General features: G+C 36.8%; 1 protein-coding gene across 4 annotated transcripts in view; it reads left to right on the top strand.

Moving 5' to 3' along the window:
- The window catches only part of LOC122839125 (cAMP-specific 3',5'-cyclic phosphodiesterase 4C-like), a 116,319-nt gene that overhangs the window by 6,937 nt on the left and 83,897 nt on the right, over positions 1-25,485 (top strand). For 2 of the 4 annotated variants that reach the window (XM_044130461.1, XM_044130464.1), the window contains exons 2-3: positions 2,977-3,026; positions 11,381-11,577. In XM_044130461.1, the coding sequence (XP_043986396.1) occupies positions 3,012-3,026; positions 11,381-11,577 (212 nt within the window). In that variant the 5' untranslated portion in view covers positions 2,977-3,011. Of the gene's footprint in view, positions 1-2,976; positions 3,027-11,380; positions 11,578-14,423; positions 14,806-25,485 lie in introns of those variants that run through there. The other 2 variants (XM_044130462.1, XM_044130466.1) reach the window with 1 other exon arrangement.

The raw sequence follows: 25,485 nt of genomic DNA on the forward strand, positions 1-25,485 counted from the left end.
GCTTAAAAATGAACTTCCTGTTTCAAAACAGTAGAACTGCATAGATCTATCATTTCAGTGAAAGGCCAGTTTTATAAAGTTAAATTATTCTCCATTCTTTTCCCATTCTTTAGTTAGTGATGGCCAAAAAAATGAATGTTTATAACTTCTAAACAAAAAACGTTTTGACTGAACTGTGGGTTAGCAAAATCTAATCAAAGAAGCTGAATTATCACTTCATTGAAGGGGAGGTAATGTGTATTTTTCAGTCACATAATGGCATTTTATAGCACAATCAAGCAACCGTTACCTTCAGTTGTTATAAAAATGGTTTATATATCAAACATAACTTAAATAAATAAAGAAATTTGACAAAGCAATTTAACACCTTGAATTTGGACCTCTGGCTCTTTAAGAAGCTCCTACTTTTTCCGACACTCCGCCTTCAGCACATTAAACAGTTTTTCTTCCTATTTCCAGGGATAAAAAAGGCCAATATTGTAATATTACTGTGATCTGCAGTTTAACAGTTTCAAAACAAAGACAAAAGGTTTTGATGTTCACAGTTTAAGCTCTTCTCTGCATCCTATATTAGCGAGTAGCATAAATAATTAATTTAGCTCTGGTAGAAATGTGATTTTTACTCTACTGTGACATCAGACCAACTTTGCTGTGGTACATTCAACTTCCTGTTATTCACTGAAGCTTCTGCCTGAATGTACAGCAGACAGAGAAAACTAGGTTTTACCATTTTAACACTTTTTAAACACTTTAGTCTTCCTGGAAATAGCAGTGAGTTTACTTCACTTAGTAACACTGAGGGTTGTTGTCTCTGTGCGTTGTCTAATTGGGCCAGTCAGGTGTTGGACATCATGTTTTTCAGCCATAGATAAACATATCATGATATAAGTGTTTCATATCAGTCAGTATAAATACTTATTGACATGTTTTTGGTTTAAATATTTGAAATAGTACCTAACTAGTGACACATCTTTTCCTGTTTTATCCACAGTTTTATCTCCAGGCCAGTGTTTTATTTTTATTTTTAAGCAGTTATGAGGCAGAGTGGCAAAACCTTAAGCTCTACAGGTTGTTGCTAGGTAACCACAAGTTACTCTGCAGGTTGTTGCTAGGTAACCAAAGATTCAGTGAGTTAGTTGATGCCACAAACCTAGCTTAGCTGTCTGTGAGGATTTGAGTGGCTAAAGTCTTTCCTCTGCCTACATCTCCCAGAATGCTGTGCAGTACTGGATTGGATTTCAGTAAAGTTACTGAAAATTTGATCAGATGTATTATCTATAGATATTGCTCTAATCTCTATTGTTTTAAATATTGACTTATCGTCCATATCTACTTGGACAAACAAAAAATGTCACAATTTTTATTAGTTATTAATTTTTTTTCTGCGCCTCTGATTTCAACAAATAAATAAATAAATTCTAGTTTCTATGTAAAGTAGTCAATTGCTTTGTTCTGTATACAGAATAGTCAGCATGTTGCAATTATCATACCATACAGTACCACAAAGGAAGGAAACCCCGTGCTTAAAAAAAGGATGTGAAGAACGTTTTTTCAAAGCCTACAATCAGGCTGAGAGGCAGGGAAAATTTGCCTTTATGAGCTTCCGTATTTCACAAAGTTCTTTGAATCCAGCTGACGCAGATCAGATTGATCTGTGTGAAAACCTGCAGCTCATTTCTCCACATCCTGCCCGTCTGAGCCACAGCAGCTGGTAGCAAACAGACAGAGCTGGACAGCCAATAATGAAACCCTGAAGAAGAAAACATTAGAGGAACAAGCTGTTTGATTCTAAGAATTTGAGAAGTTGAGGTTTTCTTTTCTAAGAAATTCAGTGTAGTTTTTCTTCTGCTTACTCTTTATCGTTTTTGAGAATAGTTTGTATTATTCAAGTATAAAGTTATTGTTTTATCTCCAGAGGCTCTGGATATTTTAATGAAAGTCCTGATTCAAGTTTAATATAAAATATTTTCCATTTATTCGTGTTTGAACAAATATGTGTCGCTGCGACGTTTGTAGTCCTGTGATGTCCGACTCTACAAGGAGACCAAAAATATTGTGGAGACCTAAAAACCTTTTTGTAAATGATTGCTTTGTTTATTTGCTCTTGGCAGAAGGCTGAGGTTCAAGTATCAACAATGAAAAATAAAAATATTCAGACTCTATTTTCTACTCTGCTCTTCAGTTTCTCTCATCGTAGCGTGAAACGAATTTAAACTAATAACTGGATGTTGTGACGTGTTGTTTCATTGCTTCTGGACAGACCTGCGCTACAACCAGAATATAACACAGGATTATTTGATGATAAAGCTGGGCTACCAGGCCATGGTAGTTCATGTTCCACTTTTATTTAGTTGTATAACTTGTTCTGCAGTTCAAATAACTCTCCAGTTGTTTGCATCTCCAGCACAGTGATATATTCTAACATATGACGGATAAGTAGGAATAAAAATCTTTAATCTATAAATATTTTCACTTTGACTGAACTGAATATCCATAATCTCAGTTCTCTAACTGAGATTATGAGAGAAACATTTGAGACACAAAAGCTTGAAGTGAAGCTTGAACTAATCGTCTGTATTCACCTTCTTTTCTTCTTTAAAATAATTACATCAGTACTCTACTGTTGTGATAGATGACTTTGCAATTTTCTGCCCTCTAGTGGAAGTGCTGGTTCAGACAAAATCCTCAAACCTGTAACAACGGAGTCTCTGTAAACAAAATCATCTTTCAACCAAAGGGATAGTTGGGATCAAAACACCAAACTGAAGAGAGAAAAGAGAAAAATGATAAATCAAGCAAATGGGAATAATTGAGTTTCTCTTAATGTATCATGCTATTAATTGATTTATTGGGACAAACCTATAAAGCAGAAAGTTTCTGTGTTTTATTTTTATTTCTCTTTCTTAAGAATAAGAGGACTTAAACCTTTAAAGACATGTTGTCCATCACTTTAACGTTGTTCTGTTTTCGTTTCAGCTCCTGTCTCACTGTTGGACATTTGACCAGCATCAATGTCTAGATTTCAGGTAAGTAAGATTAATGTCCGCTTCTTCTCCTTTTCTGCTCTCCTAACTCTCTGCATCAGCTGTTATCTGTCTGCCTGTCAAATGACGATGTTGACTTGAATTGTTTCAAGGTTATAAAAGGTTTTCTTCTCACTTCAGCTCCTTGTTCAAATAGTGGAGCAAATTAGCTTTGCTCCACTGAGAGAAAAGCTTTTTATGATGAATGTTAATAATACCTCTATCTAGTTCAGTGTGTTAATGTATTCAGAGAGAATATGCGATTGTGAATTTGTTAGGGGGAAGAAAAACCTTCATTTGAAAATGTATTAGCTCTGCTTTAGAGCCTTTTTAATGAGTTATTTTTTAATGTGTACCAAGCTAAATTTCATCTTTAAACCAAAAAAAGAATCATAGTCATAATTATTTGTAGTTGAGGTAAGATAGTTTATATTATATTCCATGTTTTAAACCATTTCTTCTTGTTTTTTTTTGTTACAACCCTTTGTTTTTATTTTTAATCCTTTATACAAATGTCTATTACAGAAAAGCGGCTGTCATTAGTGCTAAAATTAGCTTCTTAGAAGTTCACTACTTCTTAATTTTGTAGAAACTCCACAGTTTTTTGCGTGGTTGTTCGTACTGTTATTTACATCCGACTGCAATCAGACGTCTGTGTGAACGGGTTCTGACCCCAAAGCGACCCGGATGCGCAGAAGAAGAACGTAGACGTCACGCAGCAGCGCCATGTTTACTGAAGTAATAATGGATGGAGCCGTTTATGGATCGATTTTAAAGTTTTTTTTAGCAATGGGAGCTAACAAGAGGAAGGAAAAAAAATTAAAGTCACTTGTTGGTTCTATTTGCTTCTGCACTTATTTACATCCATATTTGCTGCGTCTTGCTTCTTCTGGTGCAGAATTATGACGCATGTTTCACATTAATGATGCAAAAGTCGGATAAAATGCGACACGACTGCAGACGTTTTGAAAACAATTGGATATTTATTTGATTTAGTACCATATATGAAATTAGTCTTTTTTTTTTGATAAGATTTGAATCGAGTCGTTCAGACTGCCATTAAAAAGTTGAATGTGTCGCATTTACCTGCTGTGTGAATGTAAGTTAAGAGACTCAATCTGTTCCTGTCGTCCTCCAGTGTGAAACGGACAAGTTTTTCCTCCCACCTCTGATGATGACAATCTGCAACATTCAGGGTTCCTGTGCTGCAGAATCTGGTTTTAATGTTTCTAATGTGAAGCCTAAAAACAAGAGTGTATTGAGAATATATCCTGGTTCTAGACTTTGTTACATATAATTTTGTCTAAATATGGCACCCATTCTCTGGTTTTTTGGAGCCTGATCACTGTCAAATGATCTGCTATAAATTCAAGGTGAAGGTTTCTCTATTTAGACTTTTTGGCTGAAAAACATGAAAAGTCCAAAAAATATGGAAGTTTGACATAAAAGAAAATGTCGCCGACCTCCAATTATTCTCATTTTTAACCTCAATTCTTTCATCAAATGGCCTTTTCACTGATTAATTATTTTCATCTGCCCCCAAATTGAATTTCAGCACAGCTTCCTGTTGTAGGAACATAGAAAAGCAACAGTGAATCTCTTGTGAGGCTTTCTTTAAAATATGCCATGTTTTTCTTTTTAACTTCTTCATTTTCTTTATTGTTTGCTGTCCCAATGTTTAAGAGACATTCAGTCATTTTGTCTTTTAGTATTCCCCTGGATGAGCTGGAAGTAAACACTTTATTTTTAGAAAATGCTCTTTTTCAGCCTGCAGAGTTAATAGAGTTAATAATGAGAAACCCACACAGAGGCCGTTTAAAGTGACACAATTGGAGTAACGTTAATTACATTCTGCACTTCTGGGCAACATCAAACATACAGTTAAATGTTTGTTTTGTTTTTTTGTCTTAGAAGAGCAGATTTCCTCTGGCGATCCGCTGCGACACACACGTAGATCCAGCAGGGAGGCTTAAACCGCTCTGCTCCTCTCAGCATCGTAACGGATCGGTGTTCGTTTTCTTCTCTGCTTCTCTCTGAGATGAGTTTACGAAGGGTTAATGTTCTCTGCCGTCTCACACTTTTCACGCGCTGAGCTCTTTGGCTGTTTGTGTGCCGAGTTTCTTCGACGTGTGAGCGTATGTTTGGTGTGTGAGACCATAGAGGAGTGTAAATGTCCTGCAGAGCAGATGGCGGCTGAGTGGAAATTTCCTGGTAATAAGATTATAATGCATGGTGTCGTCTCGGAAGCAACCTGTCTGCCCGGCTGCATTTAGCATATTTTATGTCATTATTATATCCTGACATCAACACTTTAATATTTAATAAATGGACAAGCAGTAATGTTTATTTTAAGCTTAAATGACTTTAAAACATGAGTAATAATGATAAAGGTTGAGATATCATACATTCAGTCTTTTTTTATTTCAAATTTTATGACTATTTTATGAAATATGTTGGTTAATTTGTATTTTTGGTTTGATCATAGTGCACTTTCAACACCATCAGCTGTTTCCTGGTTAAATAGCAGAACATCACTCCAATTTATTTACACTTTATCTTTTGCTGAGCATGTATTAACAATATGCAGATTTGGTTTATTAAGCCATCCAGCCTCATTAATGAGGTGAAACATCCTCCTTTATTCTGATTACAATAGACTGAATTATGAATGATTCTTGTTTGTTTGTCATGAAAAACAAGGCTGATGGATGATGTCTGGAGCCAAATTATGAGGATTTCTTTTGTGACTCCACTGCCTTTGATTAGCTCCAGTTAAGAGTAATTGCCACATTTTTTTTTTCAAAAATGCAAATAAGAAAAGAGAAGAAGTTTGAGAGACAACATCAAAAGGAAAAAAAAATACAAGATTATAAACTTGTGGAGGAGAATAAATACTTAAATAGAAAATAAATTACCAAGAATAATTTTAAAAGTGTGACAAACTTCAATACATATTATATCTGCTCTTGAGAGTCTACAATTAAATTTTGACATTATAATTTGTGCGTTCTTAGCTATTGTGTTTTTGTTCTTGTTCTCTACTGTCTGTATTTTTATTTTATTCCAGTATCTTTCTTGATATAAATATATTTGGGGAATAAAAGAGAGAAAACACAAGGAGAGGAAATAGAACAGTCTACACCTCCTTCAAAATAAGAGCATGAATATAAAACAAAAACCAAGCTTTAGAACTGGAAAAATTAATTCATAATCCAGAAAAGCACTTCAGTGTTAAATGGAAAATTAGCTTTGCAATTAATGGAAGTGAGCCACCAAGTCTCATGTTTTTGGTTTGTAGTAACGGTGATATAAAGGCGTCTATAAAGTTATTGGTAATAATTATTATAGTGATGTTCTTGTCTTCACCTAATTTTGTTATTTCTGAATTTCAATATTTTGTGTGTAGAGCACTGAAGTTACCGTATTTTTCGGACTATAAGCCGCTACTTTTTTCCCCACACTTTGAACCATGCGGCTTGTAGCCCAGTGTGGCTTTTCTGTAGTTTTTTCTTCAACCACCAGGGGGCTCTTTAGCAGGAAGTGAATTATTGGAAGTCAAAACTGGAAATTAAGGAAGAAAGTGCTGATTTTCATTTAGAACAAGCACGGGCTAGCAGCAGACACGATGGAGAAATGTTTTCAAACTCATATGATGCAGCTTTTAAGTTGAAGGCTATCGATCTGGCAGTACAGATCGATAGCCGCTGTACGTAATCTTGGCGTGAACCAATCCATGGTTCGGTGTTGGAGACGGAGGGCTGCGTATTTCACAGCAGGTTTATTAAGGACGCTGCCCTCTGCTGTGTCCTTGTGGAAAACTGAGAGCGGCGGAGAAACCAAAAGAAATTGCTAAATTTAAATGATCTCTTGATGTTTTCCAGAGCTGTATGTGTGAGTGTAAGAGTCTCTTGTTTAGAAATATATTTATTTTGGTGCATCAATACTTGGTTATAGTGATGTTTGTGGTTAAAGTACCAATTTGTGGAGTTAGTAAGGCACAGAAGAATCACCATTATATATTGTTAAATGGAGTCAATACGACTAAAACCCCTCAATACTCGAAACCCTTAAATGAATATGGGTGTTATTTATCCTCAGAGTACATTTGTGTCAGTGTTTTTATCTGTGGATGTTAAAGAAAAGGTCTCATGTCAAAGTCTATATTACTATTCCAAAAATAAAATGGAAATATTTACGTTTGTAAATCCCCTTTATGTCAGAGTTTGTTCCCAGACGACATTGTGTCAGAGTGACACGCCACGTCTCAGTGACTTAATGGAGGTGAGATGTGGGGTTCAAGCCCGGCTGCGTCGTGCCACACCGAGCTGAACATATGACGAGTCACTTGGAGTGAGTTGTTGACTCACAGGTATTGATGCGACGCGGCGCTCTTGCTTAATGAAGAAGCGTGGCGAGCGCAGAACCTGCTGAGAACCCACCTTCCCGTCTGATCACAAACGCTTCGCTGCCTCCATCTCATTCTCACTTCCGGCGAGTGTCCTGGCAGGAGGCTGGCCAGGTGATAACGCAGCCAGCTGCTTCGTCTCTGCTGCTGATGGTGAGAGGGAGGCAAAAAAAAAAAAAAAAAAAGCCTCAACACCTCACAGCGACAAAGGAGCATGTTGAAGCAAAACCAAAAAGATGGTGCTGTAGTAAATGAACTATGAAACTATAAATAAAAATGACTACTTTTGCGAGAAGATGAAAGTAGGAGAATTACATTTAGTTCAAAAGCTTTGTTTTGTGTGTTTTTTCTCCATTAATAAAATGAAATAAAATCTCTTTTTTTGCCTAACAAAGTCAAAGAAAGAGAGTAGAGACAGTTGTAGAGACATAAAACTAATTACAAGTAATGTTTCAGCTTGGTGATAATTAAAATCAATAATTCCTTAATATTGATTTAATTATTTGCACTGGCAGATTGTTTCACCCTTAAGACATTTTCTGATGCTTTAGTGATGTAATGTGGACTAAGATATTTACAGTAGAAAAATTACTTGATAAGTTTTTTAGTGCAATTAAAAAAAGGAACAAAGAAACAGACATGAGTATCTGCAATCATCTAAAAATAAAATTCAATATGGAGGTTTTGTTTCATTTCAAGTGTTTTATCTGCAGCAGGATTTCGACTAAAATACTTAGTAGTTACCAGAAGCGTATTTTACTACATTGACTGTAAACCAGAGGCGAAAACCTCGACTAACTGGGTTACGCTCAAATTAAACTTAAACAGGAAACCCAGTTTCCATGATGGTGGGCGGGGGACCTGATATCATGTCTGCACCTCTTAATGTCGGTTACATTAAACATTAAACACACAAAAAAATCCAGATTCTTTCAGAAACCTGAAAATGTGATAGTCACCTTGAGTTTTTCTTATGTATTTAGATAAATAAATCAGTTTTATCATACCTGAGAACAAAAGCTAATGTAAAGAAACAATCTGCTGCTGAATTTTATTTAAGAAATACTAATATTAATAGGAAAATCAGGAGTCAGATTCATGTTCTGTGTTCAGAGATTATTATCTGTATATTTTGGTGATTATTGTTTATTTTATATTGTTCTGCCTATGTGTTATCTTGATACATTTTGACTCATGAAAAGAAATTTTTTACAGAAACTTTATAATCCATTTTATTTATGGTTTTGGTTGTTTTATTTATTTATTTTGGATATCAGTGTGGAGTGTTTTTTTACAGAATTAAAGTATATTGGTTTTTGAGAGGGCGAACTTGCATAATTGCTATAATTCATAGTCATAAATGGTCTCAAAACAATAATATTAATGTTCATTGTAATAATTACTGCAACAATTTATCATCCAGCAAAATTTGTTATTGTGACAGCAGGTCTGTCATCTGAACACTTTTCTATTTCAGATTTGTTGCTGAAAATCAAAGAAAAGCATCAAAGTCTCCATCGGCTCCATTTGCTGGATGACAATTTAAATAATTCCCGAACTTCAACCAGAGGCCACACAAAACTACCTTGAGGGCCACAAATGGCCCCCTGGCCACACTTTGGACTCCCTTAGTCCATGAACAACTTTTGTGATTATAGACACCAGGCGTGTTTTTGTTTGTCTGGAAATTTCACAAATGTATGTAACGCTGAAGGGATAAACGATTATTCTTTTACTTGCTCGAGTTATTATTACTTATTTTTTCTCGCTCCCTGTGTTGGCTACGCTGCACACACACACACACACACACACTCTCACAGAGCGGTTGCCACAGCAACTCACTGACAACAGCTCCACTAATGTATCAGGATTCAAAACAAAGAAACCCCCCCGAAATCACGCAAACATTTCACCAACATTAGCGGGATCTTGTGCACGTGACGTCACGTTGCAGCGTGTCTGTGCTTGATTTTGCAGCTCGTATTCAAACGTCCACCTAAATAAATCTCTACTCTGTAATTTTACTCTTTAATAAGCAGCTTTTAAGCAGCTCTTTAAGCAGCTGTGTGCGTTTCATCCGTATGTCGGCTTTCAAATGCACTGTTCCACTCTGTAGCTTTACAAAACAGGTCATTCAATAATCTCACCTTCTTCCCACTGAGAGTGGACAGCTGTGAAAAGGTGAGAAATAACCAGCAGATTAAAATAATTTTTTTCAATTTCTTTCACTGTGACTTATGCAACGCCACAGGTGATTTCCATTATTACCAGATCAGGTGCAAACGACATTTCCGACAAGGTTGGGTAGCGGCTAATGCAAACTTCTTATGAAGCATAAAGACGTTTAGATGAACTTTATGTTATGTTGTTCTTATTTAAAGGTTGCAGCAGGGGTTGTTTGTAAAGAAAAGTTAAAAAAAAGAAGTCATAACAGAGGAGAGATTTTATCTGAGAAGATGTTGTTCAGTGTAGTAACAGGTGAAGTGAGAAGCTGACAGTCATGTTTTGTTTTTCATGCTTGAGAGAACCAGTCAGGTAAAAACAGATGAGATCGATATCCATCAGATCTTCTCTAAAACACAGATTTCACCAAAGTATCATAAAAAGCTGCAGTTCTTTGAGCTTCCATGTTTTCTTTGTTCTCTTATCTCATTTGACCTGATTAATGTAAGAGAAGCCATTTTGTTTTTTTATTGTTTACACCAAGTCGCACATTTAGAGTTGTTTTCTGAGCCAGACAAAGCTGCTGTCTGTCATCCAGTCGTCTTATCAATTTGCTCCGCATCACTGAACATCTAATGGATGAGAAAAGAGAGAGCAAACACACAACACACACACACGGCTAATTCGGTGCTTAGGGAAGAAGACAAACAAACTACTTACTTAGTGTCAGATGTGAAAAGTGTTTGTTTTGTGTTTGCCATCCCCTGAGGGCGAACTGAGCAGATGTCCCTCCATCAACACGTGTGGATTCATTGTTTATTCAGACACTTATTTATTAAACTATTTATAACTGTGACAGTGATCATTTTAGCTCACATCTTGTTATGCACACATGGATCTTATCTAAGGAATTTACATAAAATATATGCACAGATTAGAGGTGATGGTTTTTAACCGTAATAACTCATAATTTTGTCCTAATATGCTCTAGAAATATGAAATATGTTTCATGATTTTAGCTCGACTCAATTAAATTTCGCTGCAGTTCCTAAATAATTTGTATAAATTTAACAAAGTAAAAAATACACTTAAAATCACTTAAAATGATCAGTTCTATGATTTTATATATTTGAGTAAAATAAACTTTGTTCTTTTATTCTATGAACTACTGACAACATGTCTCTGAAATTCCTGGCAACATTTTTTATATTTATTTGCAGAAAATAAGAAATGGTCAAAATGACAAAAAAGATTAAACTAATGCAAAGAAAACAAGTTTATATTAATTTAGAAACAACAATACTAATGTTTAAATTCTGGAAGAGTTCGGAAATCAATGTTTGGTGGAAAAACCAGGAGGTTTTCAGTGGGTTCAGTGCAGTGTGCTCTTCATCTTCGTTGTATTTATTACTAAAACAACAGTCTACTTATGTTTTCTTAGACATTTTTGACCCCCTGAGATTTTTAAAATAGCTGCAGACATTTACATCTCTCCAGCTCTCCTGCCATCTGCTGAAAGTCTTGCTCTCTCTCGCTGCCTTGCAGCCTGGATGAACTTCACACACATCTTGGCACGTCATAGATAATAATTTTGTGCTTATATTTTAAACTTTGAGTCTTCCTCATTTAGTAGCAGCTCCTACAGTAAAACATGTTGCTGTGAGCTGAGATGTGGAGAGTAAAAACCTAAAAATGTTTCCATTGCACTAAATATAAAAATCCCAGCCTTTTGATGATAAAACCATTCGATTGCAAATCAACACACTTTGTTTTCTCCTTTGTGTTGCAGAATCGTCGGGAGTCTCTTCCGAATGCCCAGCAGGTGGTCCGGCGCCGTTTCTCCGGCCCCTTGTTGTTACCTCCTCTGTGGCGGAGACATTCGTGTCAGGACCGAGAGACGCGGCGTCCGTCCGCCATTAATGTTATCCCACTTGAGCGACTGCAGGAGATTTACAGGCAAGCCTTGGCCAGCCATGATGAGCTCCGGTCAGTGAGACGTTTCAGTCGTTTTCTCTTTCCTTCTTTTTTCTCTCTCCAGTTTTGAGGCTGAGAATTATTTCATTTTCTCTTTTTTATGTTCTTTCTCGTGCTTTTTAAGTGGTGTATGTTATTTTATAGAGCTGCAGAAGAATTGGCTCAGATTTCTTTCATTTTGGGAGATTGGCTGATACTTACATGTAAAGCAAAGGCCTATAAAATCCACTACGGTCTTCTTCTGCTCTGCAATGAGAGGTTTGACTGACAGACCGCCCCACCAGGTCGTTTCTGCAGTCAGCAATAGTCACCCCTGTTACCAATTCAGCAGCTTTCTCGCTATGTTTAGTGACATTTCAAATAAAAAGAAGTTGGTATCTGCCAAAATCAGAATTGGTAGATCAGGCTTTTAAAGATTGGTAACCAGACAAAAAAAAAAATGCAATCTGTGTTATTTCATTATTATTATTTTGCTGGAAAGTTTTGATCTCTCTTGCTTTCTTGCATCCTGGATGAACCAGTTCATTCCTCAAAACCTGTTTTTTTAACATCCTACTTGTTTTTGCTGTTTGTTCCCCTGCTGGAATGATTCAAAAGTGACAAAAACATTTGAGAAGTTTGATAGGTATCTAAGAGGAAGCAGTATTTGTTATTCTGTGGCATCGTTAGCCGTCATGTGCTTCTGTCTGACCTGATCGGTGTTGCATTGTGTTTGTGTTTGATTTGATGTAAAGCACTTTGAAATGCCTTGCTGCTGAAATGTGCATTACAAATAAAATTTGATTGATTGATTGATTGATTACAGTTTCCAGCTCTTGCACTGAGATTGAGTTCTAAGACATGTTTCTCTGACCTTTCAGTGTCTCCAGACCTCTGATTGATTGTTTCTATCTGCCCTGCAGAAACTGATGTGTGTATGTTGGATTGGAGGAATGATGTGTGACACGTTTATCAGGATGTTCGGTTTGTCTGTCTGTCACAATGACGGAGTCTGGATCTCTTTTTGCTGAACTCAGCAGGACAAATGTCTGCAGCTCATTAGCTCTGTGTGATTTTACCATCTGCAGGTTCATAACATGCAGCCACTGAGGATATAACAGTTATTTTTAACATCTTTATCTTTTCGAGCGACAGTACGTGTTGCAGCTTTCCTCATAGAAAGGGGATTTTTATATTTAGAGGTGATAATTAAAGCTACAGCAACAGCAGGAAGGAGACAATCACTGCAATGTCACAGGTGTGAGTCCTTGTAAATTTCCTGTGTTGCAAAGGCATTTATATTTCTTGAACTTTTCCACATCTCATCATGTTACAACCATGAATTAACATGCATTTTAATAGGATTTTATATTTATTTTTGCCTAGCTGTAGTTCATGCTGCAGTGTTTGCTTGCCTCCACACACCTAAAAAGTTTAATTTAAATAAATACATTTTCTAATTCCTTTCCAAACAGCCCCACTCTTCCTTCATAGCCAGATTTGTGGAGAGCATGGCTACAATCTTTCCTCCCTCCTGAGCTGTGTATCGCTGCAGCTCCTCCAGAGTAACCATGGATTATGTCTCTGTCGATTTTCAGCAGTTCTATACATTCAGCATTTTTATTATAAAAATGTTGAAAGTTTAAATGCCTCAGCCATTTCCTGCTGCTTTCTGCTGGTGCACCACATGCGATCACATCCAACTCCATTGTACATTTGTAAGTTTATCACAAAAAACTTTTAAAAAAGTTATTATTGTGTATAAATTTAGCAAGGCAGTGTGTACCTCTGTCCTTTCTGTCTAGACATAAAACCGGCCAATTTCGAGACCTATGTGTACCTGCAGTTTTTGAGACATTAATGATGAAGAGAGTTTCTCTGCAGCTGAGTAAAGATCGCCGTTTCACACTGAAAATCATGTTGGATAAATGGCTTGTTAGCGGCTAGCACAGCTCATGTTTTCCCCTCAGTATGATGAATTTCTGCAGATTTATGACATTTTATGACATAAGGCTGCAACAAGTCCTGATAAAACTATTGACTACCTGTTGCTCTTTCTCTGTCTGCCTTCTTTCTGTGGGAAAGTTGAAGTTCTGTTATTTTTTAGGACAGTGTAAATAAGACAAAGGTCTTATATATATATATATATATATATATAACTGTACATTGTGTTTGTGTGGTGGTACTTTGTTGAGATAACGGCTACTTCAATACTTTCAAGTGGATGACTCATGAAGAATTCATTATAATAAACCAGATATTTACATACACCACATAAAAAGACACTTTTTTTCTCAACATTAAACATTGCTCTTTTATAGACCTACTGACAACATGTTTCTGAAGTTCCAAGCAAAAACTCAGATTTTATTTGCAGAAAATGAGAAATGGTCAAAATAACAAAAATGATGGAGTTCTTTCGGATCTCAACTAATGCAAAGAAAACAAGTTTATATTCCTGCTTATAGAAACTACAATACTAATGTTTTAACTCAGGAAGAGTTCAGAAATCAATATTTGGTGGAATAACCAGGAGGTTTTCATTTGGGTTCAGAGCTGTATGTTCAATTTTAGGATGAAATTACTGAAATAAATGAGCTTCCAGATCATTGACCAGGTAAACAGCGTTTGTTTACCTGCTCATATAAATTCAGCAAAGACAGCTCGTTGTTGTGTAACATCCATGATTGGCAGGTTGACAGTCAGGATAGCGAGTCGTGGGGAAGCAGATGGAGATGGCGGGAGGAAACTGGCAGGCGGTGCGGGTGGAGAGGAGCGGCTGAGGTAGAGGCAGTGAGCAATAAAAGGGGGAGAAAGACCGATGAGAGGGAGGAGAGAAGCGGCAGGAAGCGGACAGACTGAGCGGCTCGCGGTGCTTTCAGCACTCCGGCTCGTGGACAGCAGCGCACCAGCATGCCACGCGCACAGCTCTGCCACATTTGAAGCGCGTGTTTTATTTTCACGTTTGTTACCGGCGCTAATTTCCTCGCTTAATTAGTAGTAGTGAACCAGTTCTTTTTGTTGTTGTTGGAAAGTCAGAGGAAGTTTTGTCGGTAAAATGGAGTGCGCGACGCTGAGCAGAGAGGGAGCCGGGCTCGCCAAGCCGCCCAAACATCTGTGGCGGCAGCCCAGGACGCACATCCGGATCAAACAGCGCTTTAACTCGGACACCGAGCGCTACCTGTGCCGCAACCGGACCCTGGAGAAGCTGAGACCCGGACTAAAGAAGCCCCGCATGTCGTGGCCATCCTCACTGAGACGGTAACAAGTCCCTGAACGGTCTCCCCAAACATTCACACCCTCAAATCAGAAACACGGTTTTTGTTTTGTTTTTCTGCTAAGCATAAGTTCCCCAATTTATTCCTCTGACGTTTCGTATTTAATATAAAGAGGGATTCAGCAGTCCAGGGAAACTATTTTACGACGTATATTTTAATTTTAAATTGCAAACAAATCTGACACCATCTCACTCTTTCACTCTTTTCTTCATGTTATTTCTGCACACCTGCAGAGTATACAGTTTATAGCACCAGTCTCCCGCTGGCCGTGTTTGTTTTAATTAAGGAGTGAATTAATAATTTTCTGTAACCTCAACTTCTCAGTATCTTTTATCACCTTACAGGATATGAACCAAGCTCACCATTTTCTACCAGTACGGATACACAATTATTATTTTACCTCTTGTTATTGTTGTGAACCTTAGATTGGCTACATAATTTAACTATCAGGGTAGGTAACGGCATGAAAAGTTTATATCATAATTAGTTTTTGTAAAATTTAATCACAGTTTGCAATATTATTAAGATTTTGTTCAAATGTTTTGCAGGAAGTATTATTTTATGCTGAGATTTTTGTGCTAACAGTGGAACCAAAGGTATTACTCAGTTTTAATGGTGCATAAAAATGTTATTATTACTACTGTAATTTTAATACAAACATATTGATTCGTTACACAAAGACGGATTTATTTAAGTTTTTTGACAACTAAGACATACAGGTATTGAAACCCAAAATTCAGCTTTCCATAAGAAATCAAATATTATATAAAACCAGTTAAAAAGATATTTTTACTACAGAATTGCTACTGTACTGATAAAGTATGTTCATGTACCTTATGTACTGTATTTATTCATCATTTGAGGCCGTTTTGGATCAATTACTGCGGTTCTGTGGCGTGACTTGGAGGCGATCCACCTGCGTAAACACTTCCTGTTCAGAAGTTGATGTTTGTGACGTTCAGCTTCTGCACAACTTGGATTCTGTCCTCTTTTTTTCTACAGACTCCACTATCTTGATTATTAGATAAAATTAAAATGTATTTTAATCTGAAAAGAGGACGTTGAACCGTTGAGCCCCTAGTTCTTTTTCAGATTTGGTAAAAAGGTTCTGATGTTGTTTCTGAATCAGCGCCATATATTGCCCTGGATAATGTGTGTTTAGGTCCAGCTCCCACATGAAGTTCACGTTTTCCAAATCTACTCCAAACTCTTGGAGCTTTGCAAGTCAAGTCAAGTTTATTTGTGTAGCAACAAGGCAGTTCAAAGTGCTTTGCACTATAACAGCATCATGCAGTCATCAGTTTTTAAACAAGCAATAAATATTACATTTTGTCAAATCCCATAATCAAGATAAATGATGAATTTACATCAATTGTATTGATCAGTCTTCCAGGTATTATGAATCAAATGCAACTCTAAACATAAGGAGTTTTAGCTTTGATTTAAATGGACTCAGTGTTTCAGGTATTTTTCAGTTTTCTGGAAGTTTGTTCCAGATTAACAGTTATATCAATGCCGTGGTTATCTCTGTTGCTTTTTGACTATTTTTTCAACCTCATTTTTTCTTCCACTAAACTTTCCACAGGTGATTTATCTTCCATGTGTAAGACTTCAGCAGCTGTCTGTTGGGCAGTTATCAAGTGTTTCCCCTCATTCTCGGCCATAACATGGTGATTAAATAACATTTCTTTTTAATGGTCTCGTGCAATTTTCTGAGATGTTCAATTTTTTCATCTTTTTAGTTGCTGTAAGTCTGGATCTGTTTAAATTAAATTAATATTTTGATAGTAATGTCACTTTTAGGATGTGACTGTGAAAATGAGAAAGGTCCAACAGCTGATTATTTAAAAGTAAATGTTTTGTAGTAGCTCTGCAGCCAACATGCTAATATTTCATTAGCTGAAGTCGGTTTGCAGTATTTTCTCTCTCTATGACTCTGCTTAGAAACAACAGTTAAATTGAACAAATAAAACAATTAAAATAGCAAACACAAATCAGTTTGGTTTCTAAAAATGTGCTAACCATTAGTGAATCTCGGTATCTCGGTATTGCACCAGTCGTTTGCTTTTAATTTGTTTTAGTTTTCATTCTAAGAGTTTCCATGCCGGCTGTAAATGTGGATCAATAGAAATTTGCATAACTCTCATCAGCAGTGAGTTTTGTTCATTGATGGAAACAGTCTCTGGTGTTTAAAAGCCATCGATTTCACAGGGACAACTTCTCATGTTTCGCTCTCACAGTCGATTACTCCACACTCCGTTTTATCCCCAGTGGACGCTGAATTGGTCTTGAGGAGACATTGGCACAAATTATCCCTAACAGCTTGTATCCTCGAGAATATTTTATCCTCTATGCGTGTTGTGAGGAGCTTTATGAGAGACTGTGTCGTTTCTAATTTTCATGCTATCGCTGACCGGTTGTGCAGTTTCTTTCTCAAAGCAATCATTTTGGTTAATTAAGCTACGTTGTTTAATGTGTATGTTTTCTTTAGCTTAGAAAACATGCACTTACTGAATCAAATTTACCTGCCAAAACAATGCTACTTGTTTTGTTTTGGTGTAATGAGGCCAAGAAGTGAAGCTTTGTGATGGAGTGGGAGTCTCCTGCTCTCCAGGCTCGACTTTGTGTTCAGGTCTTCACACTTTGACGAATGATGGAGGCGATGTGAGGGATTGTTTTGCTCACGGCAAACTCTTCTGTAACCCTCATCCGTCAGGCTGTGGCAAGGCGCCGACTCTCTGTTTTTACCTGTTTGCTCACGAAGGCTGCCAGAGGAGATAAACTGTGGAGTTTCTTCGCTCTTGTGTTATTGTTTCTTGTTCTACCCCACTTCTAAAACCAAACAAACCTTGACAGAGAAGTAGGGTTGGACAATAAATCAATAACAATGTTTATCGAAACATAACGTGTGACACGTGATGCAACGTGATCAAAATCAATAAATGTTTCCCACAAGTCTGAACCAGAAGTGATCCACGCCACTGAACCGCCATCTTGATAGGCAAACGCAGCGCAAAGCTTAGATGACACAAACAAGAAGAATGTAAATAGCAATAAAAAGTTTAAGACGTAATAGTTGTAATGTACTTATATTGTTTGCAGGTTAGATAGGAATGGGGTGAGAGCCAGTTCTAAGCTTGTGACTTGCTTATTGTTGTCATGGCAACTCCATAGCAACTGTCATGACAGTTCGCTACAGATAGACATAGATAGATTTTATTGTCATTCAATTGTTAATTTAAAAATGTACATATTGAAAGAAATTTTGTCGCAAGGGTCCAATACGATAAATAAACAAGTAATAATAGACGTATCAGTATAAATATATACAATAAAACATTAAATTAATGGGAGTTTAGTTTCTTATGGCATGTCGGATGAAGCTGTTCTGGAATCTGGTTGTTCTGCATTTGAAGCTGCTGAGCTTTTCTCCAGAGAAAGAATTTTTTTTAATTTTATTTGTCCTTTGTACTCTAAAAATGAATTTTCTTTTTTAAAAACTAAAAGTTACATGTTAGGAAACTCTATTCCTGTTCCCTTATTGTTCACCATGGATATGTTTGTCCTATGAAGCATATCTCGTTGAGAGCTGCTGATCTTTCTGTGAACAAGTTGCTTTAACGTTGCTCGTTCGTAATGTTCGATGTTTGTTTCGTTTTCTCTCGTCGTTTAAGACCAATGTCAGTTTGGTAGCATAACTTATTTTATCATTCTGTGTTAAATAGTTGTAGACAACATGACAACATGCTAGCCAGTCTTAAAACACCAAGATAAATGTGGGTAACCACGGTAACCAGTGAGCGTTTAATGGCTGGCTAGGGTCTTTCTGCAGTCGAGTTTGCGCGCTCATCCGCCGTGTTTACAGACAAATAATTCCTCTCTACATAATACATCTGACAGAATATTCAGTCCGATCCAGAACCGCACAGCATTCTGGGAGATGTAGGCAGAGGAAAGACTTTAGCTGCTCAAACTCTCAAGGCCAGCAAAGCAGGGCTGGTGGAATCAACTAACTCACTTTTTGGTTGCCTAGCAACTCACTCACTCTCTGGTTACCTAGCAACAACCTTTTAAGTAACTGTGGTAGCAGCAGTTTATGCCTCATAACTACTTAAAAATAATATAAAATAAAACCAACGGTATGGATGAAAGCTGTGGATAAAACAGGAAATGTCATGTGACCAGTTTGACAATATATCAGATATTTAAATACAAAAACTAATTAATATTTAGCAATATTGACTGATATGAAACGGTTATATTGTGACGTGTTTTTCTGGTCATATCGCCTTATGGATGAGTAGGACAAAGATAATGAGTAAAAGGGAAAAAAAAAGAACAAATTGAGTTTTATTTTTTAGGATTTTTTTGGGTTTCTAGTGACCTTTATTTCACAGAAGACAAAGGTCATCAGGCTGGGACTTTGACCTGTGACGCACCATTTACCCCCTGCTCCACCGCCATGCCCACAACAGATTGGGCTCAACAGATTTCTCGGAAATGACACAGAACTCCATTACTTCCTGTGTAGAAACAGTTTTTCCTGTCTATTTTCAATTTAACACAATTGCTGAGTCATGCAGCTCAGCTCTAATACTGGGATTATGTGACAAATATGGACAGTGTTTGCAAAGAGGAAGAAAAGGAAATGCTGTGAAGCCAACAAAACATGTTGGTGACTGGTTGCAGCAGAATGAAAGTCGCTGTCAGTTCAGCTCCGCTCCCCTGATGCCACTCGCTATCAGAAAGCGATGCCGTGACTTGTCCCGACTCACGAAGCGTCCCTGGACTCTGATAAAATATAACAGGAACGCTGAGAAGCTGAAATAAAACCCACTTTCTGCTAACAACCAGCCATTAAAGTGGGCTGATTGTATTTGGTTTGTTTATTGAACTCCTGGAGATTAATTAGAATTGATTTAACACTTAACAAACCAGCATGTCTTAGATTAACACTTAAATCTTTCTTGTGTGATTTACTCTTACTTTAAAACAGGCCGTATTTTCTCACATTTGCCCAAATTAATGATTGTTTCTCTGATTTCATAGAGTTTCAGTGGAAAACTTGTATGCACTGCAGATGTGTTTTGTGTGAGTCGTGGATTCAGTGAAAGAGGCGCAGCAGGAAAAGTCACTTGTTCTTCTGCCCAGCTGCATTTTCAGGCTTATTCTGGAAGATATTAAGTCGCTTCCAACTCAACTGTTAAATGTTTGTTCATTTAATCTTGGTCATCATCCATATAAATCCATACATATACGTAGACCCGTTTTGGACCCGGGTAAATCTCCTTTTTCTCCACATCAGACAGAGGAAGCAGCTGCATTGTTGCAGAGGAGACCCCAGCCTGTTTATTCAAACCTGCAGAGGAGTTTTTCTGCAGACTTTAAGTGAATATCAGCGGATAAATGTGAATTAGTGAATGTGGGCTCAGTTAAAATACTTTGAGTGGTGAGTAGGACTGGAAAAGCGCTATAGACACTTTGCAATTACGTCACTATGTTTTCCCACGTTGTTTTTGCCAGTTTATTCATGGTTTCTACTTGTTCAAGTTGAGATAATTTGTCTGTAAACGTAACACACCTGGTCGGGGCTCATAGACGGTAAACAGTCTATGAGCTAGAAACAGTTAGCTTATAAACCGACCCATACCTCCTCCCTCCTGACGTGTTGATCTAATTACCGACTTTGCCTAAATTCACATCACATGATTTATATCATTATGTTATGAACAGCGTTTCTCTTTACACCGAAGCAATATTAAAAACACACAAAAAACGAGATGCTAACCAGTTTTTTCCGTACATGCTAGGCTACATGTGGCGTGGCATTATTGTCTCCATGGTTACCAATGGTTAGACAAGTACCTTCACCATAATGCAATGTTTGATATCTTTCTAATCATACTTATTTACTAAGTATAATCTTCTTACCTTGTAAAAAGTGTTCGCTGCTAATCCGCGGTTACACCGAGGGCTGCCAGTAATAATGATTGATGGCTGCTGTCCGTCGCCGCTGACTCGTCTTTCCTCGTTAAAAGTTACACAGTGAAATGACAAGTTTGGTTTTCACCCTTGCCTGTTTGTGCAGCCGACCATACTGCACCCTGTGACCTTTTGTAAAGGGAAGTCAACTAAATAAAAGCGATATTAGTCTGCCAGATCTCTTGTTTTTTGACAAGTTTTCCGTTGATTGACGTCTATTATGGTGAAGCTGGTAAACGTCATTCAAAACGGTCTAAAAACAACAATATTATCATTTATTTGAATAACTTCTGGGACAATTTATCATGACAAGCCTACAGCTGTTTATATATCTCAAATTAAGTGTTTCAATAGGTATGAACACTTTTGTAAGGCAAAATGTCAAGAACTATGATTCATCTCTGAAATACAATAATCTTTATCTTTTGAAGGAGCTGCTGCTTCATTCATCGCTCTGACTTGGTGATTTACTCTGGCCTTGGTTCATTAGTCATTCATGAAGTTGCATACGCATGTTGCTTTGGGGTTTACGCAAATATGTGTCACCTCTTGGCTTAAAAAACAGAACAGGAAAGGAAAGTAGATCAGCTACAACTTTAAAGAAATGAAAATTTATGTTCAGTTTAAAGGAGGAAGAGGCAGTGAGAAAATAATAGTAGGAAGATAAAAATATTCAGTTTGTTTGGATTTCTAATCTTGCTTGTCTTCTCTGCAAATGTATGAATTTTTGTCACAACAAATTTTTCTGGACGATAAATAATAATTATTGCGATAAATGATAATATTTCATGTAATGTATTGATAATGGCACGATAAAACAAGTTCACTGTCTTATTACTTAACTCTACAACTGGAAGATATTTTTATTATTCAAAACATGACAACAAATAAAACCATTTGCAATCAAAACCATCAATAACATTGATTATGAAGTCTCTGTAAACAAACCTTTGCTTCAGAAACGTTGATAATCAGAAAGGCCATTATGATTTATTGCGGACATTAATTTTTATAAAGTGCATCAAAATAGAAATAAGGAATGAATACATGTGGATTAGTAGAAAAGTGTGATAATGTTTGAGTGAATGAATGAAAGCAGCAGGAATATAAACGTAAAATCTGCATCATGTTTGCTCAGCTGCCCACTAAAAGTTTTCCCTCAGCCTCTCTCTGCTTCAAGCACAACATGTCATTTCTCGCTGCAGAGTCCTCTGAGTGTCAATGCTCTGCGCTCACTGCTGAGTGATGATGGTAGGAAACGCAAACGGCCTGAGATGTGCAGTAGGTAGGAGGAAGAGCAGTGAGTCAGCCAGCTTCATAGCCACCGACGACAACACCGCTGGCATCGCTTTATCCTCGGCTAAATGCGTTTTTTCTGTTTCTCACAATCCTTGTTTATGTATCGTTCCAGATGACTCAAATCATTTATAAAAGTAGATTATTTGCAGCACAGGTGTGTGGGTTGGCAATTTATGTAGGGTCCAAAAAGCCTGAAAGAAGATTTTTCCTCTCTTTTGCTTTGGACATAAACTTGCAGCTTTTAAATTTACAGTACTGGAAATAACTAAGAGTCCACTGCACTGAACACCATTGAAAACCTCCTGGTTATTCCACCAAATATTGATTTCTGAACTCTTCTTGAGTTAAAACATTAGTATTATTATATCTAAATTAATCTAAATATGTTTTCTTTGCATTATTTGAGGTCTGAAAGCACTGCATCTTTTTCCTTATTTTGACCATTTGTTATTTTCTGCATATATATATACAAATTTCTTTTCTTGTAATTTCAGACAGATGTTGTCAGTAGTTCACAGAATATAAGAACAGTTTACTCAAACATAAACCTATAAAGAGTAAAATCAGAGACTGATAAATTTAAGATGTTTTTCAGAGCTCTACATATGCAAGAATCTCTAGTTTAGAAATATGTTTATTTTGGTGCATCGATACATGTGGGAGTGTGATTTTAAAGAAATCATTGCCTGTCAATTTGCAACAGGTTATAGTGATGTTTGTGGTTAACGTATCAATTTGTGGAGTTAGTAAAGCACAGAAGAGTCACCATTACGTGAAAACCTGTTGTTAGAAAATCCAATCTGCCTCAGAATCTATAAAACCCAATTATCTTGCAAATTGTGACAGTCATGATCTGTTTGTTTGTTTGTTTGGAGAAAACCTCTGCTTTCTAAAGCAGGTGAGTCTGACGGGGTTCCTATGAAAAGCTTTGGAGAATCCACAGATAAACACTCATTAAAATTTTGAAAAGGGCCCTTAAGATGCTGCAAGGCAGTTATATGCAGCCAGAAGCAGAATTTAATCTGAGGCCCGTCTTCCTGTTAGCAACATCAGCACCTCTTACATCACTTCCACTTTATTTGGCTAAACTTTAAAGACATCATAGATAATTGGGTATTATTTTAAAAAATAAAATAAAATCCAGCACAGACACAAAGAAAACATTAAATAGATGACACTGTTACCAATTAGCAACTTTAAAAAAATATTTACCACACAATAAAAGAGGAAAAAAAATCTGTATCAGCAAGTCCGGCTTTTTAAATATCAGCAATGGGCCATAAAACAGCAATCGGTTCACCTCTCCTGTCTTTTAATGACAGCAGTAATTGCTATAATGAATGTAATGGCTGTTAATACAAACAAGAGAATCTTCGAAATCATCCAGTTTGAGTCAATTTGGCTTTGGCAATCTGTGGAGAGTTGCAAAACTTTGACTGTGCATCACTAGTGATGAACAGCTAGTCTGAGGGAAAACGTAGGAGCAGAAATGTTTCAGGACGGGATCTGGTGTTATTTAATAAAAATAATGACTTTAACTCTGAACAGTTTCTTCTCAGAGGGGCAGACAGTCGCGTTGCCGGGATGAGTTTCCCCTCTGGGATAATTGCAGGGAAAATCTGCACATTTATAATTGCACAGGATAAAAATTCAGTGTTATAAATTCAATTGGAGATGCACCAATCCGATATTAATACCTGTATCGCCCCCGATATTGAGAAAAATTCTATATCGAGTATTCCAACAGTGTTTCTGATCAATAAGTGCAAATCTATTTCAGTCTGATTCAATTCTTTGTGCTCTAATTATTTTACATTATGTTCAAAATTCCTAATTACATTTCCTGAACCTCCAGAAAGAAGATTATTTTTACATGTTTTACTAAGGTAGTCAACTTATTGTCTTGTTTTATTATTTATTTTAAATTTGCTGTGTAACTCAACAAATTAAAGTTGTTTTTACGTGTTTTACCAATATTGGGGAGCTATTGGTGCATTTAATTGTGCTCTGCTGGTGGAGAGTTGTCAAATAAATGTATAATTTGGTACATTTAAATCAGCTGATACTAAACCTCTGATATCTGTATCGGTATCTGAAGTGATAAAAGTGGATCGGTGCATCCCTTAAGTCAATGTCAAAAAAGTTTGGGTCTAATGAGATCATATTTTGTTCATGCAAAATGTATCTGCAATCTGACAGTATGTATAAAATAGTATTTTATCCTTTTTGAGCACAATTTCTCTTCAAACTATAAACACATTTATTTATTTATTCTTAATTCTTGTTGTTCTTGTTTTATCTTACTGATAATTTCATTTTTTGTGTGTCTCCTCACATTTCTGCCTGTTAAGATGCAGCCAGAGGCAGATTAACAGGCTCATAAATGTTGCAGTCTGCACCTCCGTGTCCGCTGGGCCGTTTCCACAGCACGGGGCGCATTGTTATCGCTTCTCTTCAGGTTGAGTCACTATGAATTAACAAATACAGGAGCAGCATCTTCCGGCCACTTGTTGGTCCACAGAAGGAAAATAATGGAAAAAAACTGGAGGCCTTGGCCAGCAAGAGGACAAGTAGTTAAATAAATAAAATGTAATCTGCACTTATTGTCAACTTCTGGCAGGAGCAACCTGTTCCAATGCTGAAAAATTACATCTGTTGCTATGGAGTTGTACTTTCCAGGGATAATGTATTAAATTGTTTCCTACCAGGTTATCAGTAGGAGGCAGGGCTTTACGCAGAAGAAATGAATGTCATCTAACAAGATTCATGTTAACAAAAGTCACAAATGGGGGGGATTAATGTGTAACATGCAGTTTTGTTCAGTACCTGCAGGTTAATCGGATTTATCTGCATGTATCAGTTGTTGTGCGGACGCTGTTATAATCGAGTTGTGTTACTTAATTGACACCATTTAATGGGGAAATGGAGTAAACACTGCAGGGAAGATGGTTTCTCAGTAAAATTAAATGCAGGATATGTGTGTTTAAATTAGACGAGACACTTTTTTGTTTTGCTTTGTTTGTTGCCTAAAGAGATTAGGCTGATTATATTAAAAGAATCCAATCAGAATACAGGACATTCTGTGCGGTGCAAAAACCACAGGTCATTTTTTGATGCTTTTATTGGAGAAATCATTAGATTATTTTTCTTGTACGTAAAAGAAGAAAATCACATTTGAAGTTGCAGCTGCAGACATTGATGGAGATTGAATCTGTTGTGACAAAAGTGTTTGGTCTATTTAATCTTCTTTCAGCTCAAAGCTTCAGTCACTTATGAATCTTGCAAAAGGAGTAGCTTCTTTACACCTTGAAAGATTATTTTAATTATAAAAGTGAATTTATGCGACCAGCACCTGGGAAATGAGTCCATTATACTCTGACAG

Source organism: Gambusia affinis, linkage group LG10, assembly GCF_019740435.1.
Source record: "Gambusia affinis linkage group LG10, SWU_Gaff_1.0, whole genome shotgun sequence".
NCBI classification, from domain to species: domain Eukaryota; kingdom Metazoa; phylum Chordata; class Actinopteri; order Cyprinodontiformes; family Poeciliidae; genus Gambusia; species Gambusia affinis.